Source organism: Lactuca serriola, chromosome 1 (assembly GCF_051521515.1).
Source record: "Lactuca serriola cultivar US96UC23 chromosome 1, Lser_US96UC23_V15, whole genome shotgun sequence".
Classification (NCBI taxonomy): domain Eukaryota; kingdom Viridiplantae; phylum Streptophyta; class Magnoliopsida; order Asterales; family Asteraceae; genus Lactuca; species Lactuca serriola.
The window spans coordinates 65,122,091-65,132,599 of NC_136408.1; the positions used below are offsets into that span (position 1 = coordinate 65,122,091).

Below are 10,509 nucleotides of genomic sequence, written 5' to 3' on the forward strand. Positions count from 1 at the left end.
AGCTACAGTATCAACTTAATCCAACAAGAATCCGAGGACTTATATGTGATCCGCAATCAGCTTCTTCAAATCAAAACCCAACAGTCCAATTTATTCGATCTCCTCAAGGTAATTTCAGTTTCATTGTTTCTTTAGAATTTAGATTAACCCAACCAATAAACTCTTTCTCATATCTCTATTGCTCTAACCTAAATTACAGAAATATATTCGGAGCTCACAGAATGGGATATGATCATTGGAGTCTCGTGTACACAGACTCGAGTCAACACTTGATGAAATTTCATTTGATTTGGCAAAGTCAACCGGAAGAATCTCAAATCCCGAAACTACCCTCGGATACTAAAGCCTCTCCCAAATCAGAAGTGTAACTGTTATTCTTGGCTCTGATTTCTGCTTCTCCGGTTTTGAGGAAAATATTTTCATTATCGGCTTCTATGAATTTCTTATATACTTTTCTAATTATAGGTATTATGATTTTAGTAGTTAGTAGGAGGAAATGATTTCTATAGCTGGTAATTAATCTAATTTATTGTTGGTTGGGTTGTGCAGGAATTAAACCGAAAACTCAAAGCCTATGAAAGGTGACCGTACCTGTATTAGCAGCTAAACAAACATTTCAGGTTCTGCAGTTTTATAACTCAAAAGTTGATGTTTTTTTGTTCATTATTAATTGAAAGTAGATACTTAATTGCAGCATTTGAATGTCGAAACAATTAATGACCATTTTACCCTTTTTTTTTCTGGAATTAAACTTAAATACAACTGACAATAAAATTAACCCTTAATTCATGTTTTTTTTCATCATCTAAATGTATGCCTTATTTCACATTTTTTGGCAGATAAAATTGCGGTCAAAGTCAACTAATTATATTGTTAAAATGATTGCTTTTTCGCTTTCCCACTTAAGGAGACATGGTCAAGACCTCCAATCTTCGCTAACTAAGGATATGAACTTTTTGTGAGCCAGTTGAAGATATGTAGGGTTGCGTGGTGCGAAATACAAAATGGATGTCACAACTTTTTAAAATTTATGTTATAAATTGTTGGCAGGAACAATTAAGTGATGAAAAATTTAAGGCAAAAGAAGAAGATGAAGATTCAGCTCAAAAAATGGCCAGAGTTATACAAAGAATAACCGAGTTACATGATAAGGTGTGTGTGTATATATATATATATATATATATATATATATATATATATATATATATATATATATATATATATTGAAAAAAAACAAATGAAAACTTTTGCTGATATTCGTCATCTTCCAAATGCTTAAAGGTAGATTTGTATGACTGTTATTGTTGGTTTGGGTTATCAAGATTGCTTTTATTGGTAAGAATTAAAATTTTATTTAATTATATCTTCTTTTTAATGAAAATGGGTCGAATTCAAAGAATTATACAGCTTTTATTGTATTAATGTAAGTTATTGTAAGCTTTATTGTTTTAGATTTGGCAATTTATGCTTGGAGTGTCTTACTGTGACATGGCTTCCTTCCTTTCAATTCAACTTTTGACTATTTTGCCCCTGTTGTGCTTTGGTGGAGTTTGACATCTTTGTTGTTGCTACATATATTTTGTAAGTATACCGTGGGTTAGATGATGCTGGTATGTGGTAAGGAAATGCAAACCCTTGGCTTTTTCATTTCAAGATTTTCAATAATCTTTGTTCTCAATCCTTTGCTTTTTTGTTTCAAGATTTTCATATTTGCTACTTTTAAACAAATACATTACACATTTGCATCGAAATTATTTCAAATAGTATAAAAAACTCATTTTTTATAATTTGAACTGATAGGGCTTCAAGTCCAACTGTGAACCCCAAAGTTCATGGCAACAAGTATTTCCTTATTCGATCTGTAAGCCCTCAATGTGTTTCTATGTACAATTTTTAACTTCCTATCAATATGATGATATCTTGAAATATAGTGATAGCAACATTACAGGTTAAAACCTAAGTAATGAGAAATAGGGTGATTAGATAAACTTGTAAAGGAGGCGAAACACTCACCAAAAGAGACTCCAACTTCTCAGGTGAGTTTATTGATTATATGTCATTTGATTCTTAAAGTTGTGAATTTGGATAAGAATAGTGTGTATTTACGTTCTTTTTATGTTCATGTTTTTTTTTCGGGTTTCATTTATCTTCTTGGGTTAAAGGAAAAAAATAAAAGCATTAGTATCTTTATGTTGTGCTTTTTTTTCATTGATTTTAGGGCATTGCTATTTAGGAGGTGCAAAGGTTTCAAAGGCTAATCAAGAATCATGGAAGGGTATGTTGATTTTGCTTTTGAAAGATAATGTTGGTAAGTATTCATTATAGATTATATGTGTTGACATTTTTCAAATTTCATTTTTTGAGAGTGCATTGCTCCTTTTGTCTATATAACTACACTGAAATGCAAAACCTCATTCATCACACCAGATTATTCAGGCCTTTTAGCCTCTCTTTCGCCTGCAAACTTTTGTTAAACTGTACATAAACCGGTAAGTCCGTAGCTAATTTTTTTCACTTTTTGGAGCCCATCAAGTTTTCTTTAGGATTGTAGATAACTAAGAAGTCTTGACTGTATTTATTAGTTTTTCAAAGTCCTGATATGTTTTTTTTTTCTTTTCTTTTCTCAGGGCTTATGGAATCTAACAAAGCCGATGATTGAACTTATTAGCATACTATAACACACATTGATCAACAAATTGATTCTTGTTTTTTTGTGGTGACTTTGCTTTTATCAGATACGTGTGTTGTCATTTTATCAAATGTTTTTTGAGCTAGCTAATGTTATACTTAAACAACACTTAATGAGGGAAAACCCATGAAACATATATTTCGATAAATAGCTTATCCGACAACAAAAAAAAAATTATCCATAACCAAACAATATTACTGTCCCATAACAATTAACAATACTCAAACTATAAACAAATAGTTGATCAAATAACATTTACAAAGAACACCGACGGAAAAAATTGTCTCATCCGACCCCCACAACGCGGGGGCTCCCCACCTAGTTGTGAATGGTAGGCCACAATAATCAAACCACAAATCTTTATATTTGATTTATTCTTGTTTACTCCTAACTAAATGCATGAAATTGTTTCAAAACTATATACAAAATCCAAGACGTCATGAACAAATACACACACTCTTTCTTTCTTTCCATATATCTCTCTCTCTCTCTCTCTCTCTCATATATATATATATATATATATATATATATATATATATATATGTGAGAGAGAGAGAGAGAGAGAGAGAGAGAGAGAGAGAGAGAGAGAGAGAGAGAGAGAGAGAGAGAGAGAGAGAGAGAGAGAGAGAGAGAGAGAGAGAGAGAGAGAGAGAGAGAGAGAGAGAGAGGATCTCTTAATTAGACTCAAGAAGCTTTCTTGTCACCATAAATATACAGACACATGGTAAAGACTCAATTTAGTGGAGTTGATATGAAAGAAATTAGGAGCATAGGTCGCCAAGTCATCACCGGTCGGTGGTTCATGGTGTTCGCTTCTCTTCTCATCATGTCTGTCTCTGGAGCCACCTACATGTTCGGTTCATACTCCGGTGACGTAAAATCTTCCCTCGGATATGACCAAACCACCCTCAACCTGCTTAGCACCTTCAAGGACTTGGGTACCAACGTCGGGGTCATATCAGGTCTAATCAACGAAATCTCCCCTCCATGGGTGGTGCTCCTCATTGGCGCCACCATGAACTTCTCCGGCTACTTCATGATATGGCTCGCCGTCACCGGAAAAATTAAAAAACCGAGCCTCTGGCAAATGTGTTTGTACATTTGCATCGGTGCAAATTCGCAGACTTTTGCTAACACCGGGGCATTGGTTACTTGTGTCAAAAACTTTCCTGAAAGTAGAGGCGTTGTATTGGGGCTTTTGAAGGGTTATGTGGGTTTAAGTGGTGCGATTATTACACAGTTGTATCATGCGATTTATGGGCTTGATTCAAGGTCTTTAATCTTGTTCATAGGATGGCTTCCAGCTGCCGTTTCCATGGTGTTTCTTCGAACAGTTCGGATTATGAAGATTGTTCGTCAAACGAATGAACTCAGAATGTTTTACAAGTTTCTTTATATATCACTTGGGCTTGCAGGGTTTCTTATGGTTATTATAATAATCCAAAATAGTTTCAAGTTTTCTAAGCCTGAGTTTATCGGAAGTGCTTCTGTCGTTGTGATTCTGCTTTTTGCACCATTTTTAATTGTGTTTAAAGAAGAGCTGAACCTATGGAAAGCTAACCAAGAAGTGGTTAACAACATCAAGATTTCTCCGGTCAAAATAGTCACGGAGGCTCCGAACACAAACCACCTTCCACCACCGTCGGAAAAGGAGGTTTCTTGCTGGAGGACTGTGTTTACACCTCCGAGGAGAGGTGATGACTTCACCATACTACAAGCACTTTTCAGCATTGACATGTTGATTCTCTTCACCACCACCACCTTTGGCATAGGCGGAACCCTAACCGCAATCGACAACCTTGGCCAAATTGGGAGGTCACTAGGCTACCCAACCACCAGCATCACCACCTTCGTTTCACTCGTGAGTATCTGGAACTATCTGGGTCGGGTCAGTTCGGGTTTTCTCTCAGAAATCTTGCTAACCAGATACAAATTCCCTCGTCCATTGATGCTCACTTTGGTGCTTTTTCTCTCATGCGTGGGCCATCTTTTAATCGCCTTCGGTGTACCCAATTCCCTCTACATTTCTTCAGTCATAATGGGTTTTTCCTTCGGAGCACAATGGCCGTTGATTTTTGCGATCATATCTGAACTATTCGGATTAAAATACTACTCCACTTTGTACAATCTAGGCGCCGGAGCAAGTCCGGTTGGATCATATATCCTCAACGTGGTGGTCGCCGGTCGTCTTTATGACAAAGAAGCTACACGTCAATTGAAAGCAAAAGGAATAATCAGAAAACACGGGGAAGATCTGGTTTGTAATGGCATCGAATGTTATAAAATGTCTTTTCTGATTATCACTGCAACAACACTGTTTGGATGTTTGATTTCACTTGTTTTAGTGATTCGTACAAAAAAGTTCTACCGCAGTGATATCTACAAGAAGTTTCGTGAGGCCACAGAAGTGTCGGAGATGGTGGTGCCGCCTTCAACCACCACACCACCACCACCGGAAAGAAACATGATGGAGGAAGATAATAAATGAGGTAGATGTCATCAATCATCATAGTTTAATTAGGTAACGTACTAGACAAAGCTCTTAAATCTTTTTGTCACGTTTTCGTTTGGTAGATAATTAATATATGGAAATGGGCCACATGTTAAATTTGTTAAAGAGAAATTAAAGCTCTCGCTTTACAAGATCATGTGAAGTTTCTAATGTTTCCAAAGTACATTCATTAGATTCGACTTGTGAATAGACAAATCAATTGTTGGTCAATGCCATGTAATATTAGTAAATGAAAAATACATGCAAGGCTATAATATATATGTTCATAGAACGTGTAAATGAAGACTAGCTACGCTAGTAAAATAAAAATTATGGTTTGTTAAATATATTAAAGAAGAGATTGTTTTACGTAGTACATAAATTGTCAGAAAAATAGCATAAAAACATAAAGTATAAAGAAAGTAAACCATAATAACTTACTTAATCAGTCATTATTAAACATATAAATAGAAAAAATGCACATGGGATGACATTGGATCTTACAATGCTATTTATTGTTTCCAATGACTCACTTTCACCAATTAATCTTCACCCTCCCAAACCTCAGGAAATACGCCACCCACGGGACACAAGGCTCGTGGTACGAGCCTTATTATTTTTTTACATAACAAGAGATTGAAAAAATGGTCCATTTGTTATATAATAATATATTATATATATGATAAAAGTAAGATTTAAACTTCTTTATAGACTATAGTAAGAAAATTGTGTAAGGAATTGATAAATATTAATGCTTTTTTTTGTTATATAAATAGTTGGACTAAAAAACACAAAAGCCACCTAATTCGTCCTAACTTTATAACTAAAATTCTAATGTTTTCAACAATTTAAGAACGATTTTTTTTGTATGGTCATGTGTGGTGTTGACATTTGTTCTGGTCCTGTGTGGTAGTGTGGTATCGGCTTCCCTTTGGTGAAAAGTGTTTTTGTGGGTTAATGTTATTCTTTCTGAACGAGAAAGCTTAGTAATGTGTTTATTGGCTACAATGAGGTATAACGTGGGTTTGCCTAAAAGGTATGTTGTGAAAACTGTCTTATATGTCTTTATTTGTGTGATATGGAAGTTAAGAAACGAGATGGTTTTTGGAGACATATTTCCTAGTCATAGCGTTTTGTTTGATAGTATAATAGATTTTTTTATGGTATGTTAAAAGAAAGGTAGATTACACTAACATCGTTGCAACAGATACGAGTGCCCTTGACAACTAAGGAGTGAAGTTCACCGAGAAGATCAGGAAGCCAACATGTTTCAATAATTGTATTAGCAACCCTCTATCTTGTCTCATCCCATATAAACTATTTTTTCTCGCTACTTCAGTCACATGTCAAAATAGTACATTAGACTTAGAAAAGACGTTTAGTGAGTCTTTCAGGGGTTAGACTTACTGAAACTCCTTTTGGTAAAACTCTTTTATTCATTTTAACTAGTTGTGAGACCCGTATATTATACGGGTTGATTAAAACAAAATGTTAAGTACGAACGATTAAATAGAAATTTTATTTGAATTTGAATTTGAAATTGAAATAAGTGAAAATTATCAGAAAAAAAAAACATGCAAAAAATAAATAAATTAAAATTATATGTTTAGTGTGTACTAAACGGGTTAATTATAACAAAATATTAAACATAAAAGTTTAAACTGTAAATTTATTTGAAATTGAATTTGAAATTAATAGTAATTATGGTAGGTTTAATTTATGTAAACTAAATTAATGATACATTGAAAATGAAAATTAAAGGAATGACAAGTGAAAAATAAATATATCTCAAATTATGACAAAATGACATGTGGCTAATTTTATGAGAGAAGGACATGTGGCAAAGTCATTTTCATTTATTAGGATAGATTAGATAAACATATTAAAACCCCTTTCCGTAACTGTAATACCCATATTCAAAAAATGAGCCAATTTAAGGTACCATTGTTATTTTGGGGCGTAAATCCACTAGCTCAAAGTAAGTAACACACACAACACTAGACTTCTTGTAGTATTAAATACATATTCTTGGATCAATTGAAATGTTTGGATTCGAATAAATTACAAGATAGGATTCAAGTTTGGCCTAGTATAATCTCCTAAGGCGAGTATAAATGTATTTTTCATTTTGGGTACATGTCACAAACTATGATATTTTCATATCACATTGTTTTCTAATCAAACGAAATATGGATACTAACTTCAAAACATCTTCTCAAATGTTTTACGCTTATGGATGACATGTATGATAGTTTAGCATCATGCATTGCATGTCATCATGTAGTATGAAAAAGTCAAAGTCATGTCACACATGTTATACCTATTGCAAAGTTTTGAATTCTATATCAAACATATTTACAAAGACGTGTATTTACAAAGAAGTGATTTTACCTCTTTCATCCTCTCCTTTCTTGTATTTACAATAATACCACTATCATCATCGATCCCAACCCATCAACATTTTCCTAACCCCTTCCTCAATCTTACCCTTCTGCACACACAATTTGTCCCCTTCATTCAATAAAACTCTATAAACTTCCCATTCTCTCCCTCCAATCAAATGCCTACTAATTTCAGCCTGCAACAACACATTCATACTCTCAATTCTCAAACACAAAACTCAAACACAACACTCAAAAACTCAATTTGGGTAGAAATTACCGAAAATATGTCCATATTCAGCATCTTGAGAGCAAGGGTAATATCGTAAAATACCAACGGCCTCCCTTTCCCACATAACTCCACCGGATTTGCAACAACCAACTCTGTGTCGGGCCCACGGTTGACCAAACCTACCCTTAGAGGGCGAACTAATTCCATACGGATTCTAGAACACAATGCACTTTGTTTATTTGGATCCACAATCTTCTTTCCATCAGCTTGTACTATAAACAAATCAAGTTCACAAATTTTTCTATCTTTCTTCATAAACCTCCCATATGATATCTAAAATGAAAAAAGCATATACAGTTTAATGAAACCTTTTTCTTTTTGTTTATTAAAGATTATAACCTTAAAGGGTATATCTATATATATATACCTGAATGTTGTAATCTTTCAAAGTTCTCATTATATCATAGAGGACTCCTTTGTGATCATGGCAAACAATCTGGACAAGTGTATGAGCAGGACTTAAGGAGTTATCAATCATGACTGAAACTGAAACTGAAACACTTTCATGTTTGTTTTCATCCAACAATTCAAGATTAAACATGTCTTCTGTGATTTCTGGAGGAATAAAAGATGGTGGGCCATTAGAACATGCTGTGAAATTGGGTCCCACCATTTTTATCTCACAGCTTAACAAATCATCTTTAAGAACAGCTTTTAAATGATCATGTGTATCCTCCTTTCGTTTTGTTGTATGTAAAAGTTCCCTGAAAAGACTTTATAAGCCCTAGAAATTCTGGAAAAAGATCAAAAAGGATTCAAAGATTGATAAAAGAGAAGTTTTTAGAGTATTAACCTTGTATCAGTCACGAAAAACAAGTCCATCACCATTCCATCAGGGGTGGTTGATACTTTGACTCTTTGAATAACAAGTTCAAGCTCACAAAGAAGATGAGTCACATCTGATAGATAAAAGTATGTTTAAGGAAAATGAATTAGAGAGATGGATCTAGAATATAAACTGTGGGATTTGGGTTATGAAGTTGGATATGGTGTACCATGTAACAGGCCTTGTCGATCATGGCAGCAAAACTTGATGAGAAACACATCTGCAGGCTTGGGTGGTTGTGATTCAGGGTGGTAGAATATGAGTGTGTTAGCAGAAGAACAAGAAGGGCAAGCCTCCAATAGTCTCTTCTTCAATAAACTCCATAGCGTACCTGGTTTCCCAACTACCCAAAACACTATGTAACACCATTTTCCATCTGTAGATACATCTGCACATACCATCGAATAGTATCAAACAGTGATATTCTCTCAATTGTTTGAGCTAGAAATAGGTTTTGATAAATTAAGTGTAAAACAGTTTAATTCAAAGGCGAATCTTGCGCTTTAATACCAGTTGTTCAACATAAGCACAAAGTAGATTACGATTCTGAGAAAGAGGATAACTGAATTATCTTAAGCTATGAATCCGAAAACGAAAACCGCCTAATTAGTAATGATCACCAATACATATTCAACAGATGAACAATTATATGTATGTGAAACAGCGATTGAAGTCCAAACTCAAATTATAAATCATGAATCACAAACAACAGATGACTCTGTTTTTCAAATTTAACGAAAGACCAAATAAAAGCACCAAAATACAATCGGAGAAATCAGAGAAGAATAACTACAAACATACCACCGCGAACAATGCTCAAACCGAAGAAGAGGATGGTGCGACAAAGATCACAACCAAGACCGGTTTTGTCAGGACAATTGATTGTGATTACAGTAGCTTCGTCTTCCTTTTCCGCCTGCTTAATTATAACTACGTCGTCGAAAAGCATCTTCCTCCTTGCAATCTGTGAAGCAAATTAGGGTTTGAGAATCAAGTGGAATCCAGTGTTAAAAGAGGAGTAGGATTCCTACTGTATCCATTGATTCCATCTTTTATTTACAGGATAATGGTGTTCTACGTCATTCCTCCAACAATTATCAGATTATAAAATTAAGACCCTTGGAAATCTAATTTGGTTGGATTACAAATATATTTTTATAAAAAATATTATATAAAATTTTGTCATTAAATTATAAAAATAACCCAGACAACTTTAATTATTAAAAGATAAAAACAACTTTGAATTAAAAATCAAGAAGATAGTCACCGATAATTGAAAACGAGAAGAAAGCGGTTGTTGTCGATGTGGGAGGTTGTCTTGGTTGACTTGTATGTTATATTAGTCTTTTCGATTGGATTTGGGTTTCGATTGAAAATATACTTTTAATTAAGTTCTACAAATTTTGCAAAAGTATCCATTAAATTTATATTAATTTTAATTCTGAAACCTCAACTTAGAATTCAAAATGGAAAAGAAAGGAACTATAATCATTTTAGGCATGATTTGGTACAAATTTCACCAAATTTGTTGACCCTTTTATTTATTTTTTTTAGTTTTGTTGTGTATGATATTGAACAAATGGTTAAAGTTAAAAAAAAAAAAAAATTGTTTTACTCAGTTTTACCCGTTAATATGCCACTACTAATTTACCTGGTTAATTTTACTTACATGATGTCTACATAGTTTGACATTTAATTAGATTTTTTTTAATCGAAAAATCTAATATATTGCTGATTACTTCAAATTCCACGTATATTCTAGACGATACTTGAATCATCGACCTTGAAGAGGGAAATCATCTTGTTCATCTATTTAAAGATCCAAAAATG

General features: G+C 33.8%; 2 protein-coding genes across 2 annotated transcripts; one reads left to right on the forward strand and one right to left on the reverse strand.

Annotated features, from left to right (window-relative positions):
• The first annotated feature begins 3,359 nt into the window (after nucleotides 1–3,359).
• On the forward strand, nucleotides 3,360–5,489 carry LOC145090024 (protein NUCLEAR FUSION DEFECTIVE 4-like). Its single transcript, XM_079028382.1, has one exon. The coding sequence runs from the start codon at nucleotides 3,411–3,413 to the stop codon at nucleotides 5,175–5,177; it is 1,767 nt and encodes a 588-aa protein (XP_078884508.1). The 5' UTR covers nucleotides 3,360–3,410; the 3' UTR covers nucleotides 5,178–5,489.
• Nucleotides 5,490–7,461: 1,972 nt separating this feature from the next.
• Nucleotides 7,462–9,772, reverse strand: LOC145090028 (ACT domain-containing protein ACR10-like). The gene is made up of 6 exons (XM_079028388.1): nucleotides 9,481–9,772; nucleotides 8,849–9,067; nucleotides 8,647–8,752; nucleotides 8,221–8,557; nucleotides 7,842–8,126; nucleotides 7,462–7,758 (listed from the first exon to the last, which is right to left on the reverse strand). Exons 1-6 carry the CDS (start codon nucleotides 9,626–9,628, stop codon nucleotides 7,618–7,620), a joined length of 1,236 nt encoding a protein of 411 aa, XP_078884514.1. The 5' UTR covers nucleotides 9,629–9,772; the 3' UTR covers nucleotides 7,462–7,617.
• Between the last annotated feature and the right edge of the window lie 737 nt (nucleotides 9,773–10,509).

Bases quoted from the DNA above. Each gene is read 5' to 3' on its own strand.
- LOC145090024 (XM_079028382.1), top strand. From the start codon at position 3,411: ATGGTAAAGACTCAATTTAGTGGAGTTGATATGAAAGAAATTAGGAGC.
- LOC145090028 (XM_079028388.1), bottom strand. From the start codon at position 9,628: ATGCTTTTCGACGACGTAGTTATAATTAAGCAGGCGGAAAAGGAAGAC. The intron at 8,753-8,848 runs GTACACCATATC...TTTATCTATCAG, and splicing joins TCGACAAGGCCTGTTACATG to ATGTGACTCATCTTCTTTGT. The intron at 8,558-8,646 runs GTTAATACTCTA...AAGTCTTTTCAG, and splicing joins TTTTTCGTGACTGATACAAG to GGAACTTTTACATACAACAA.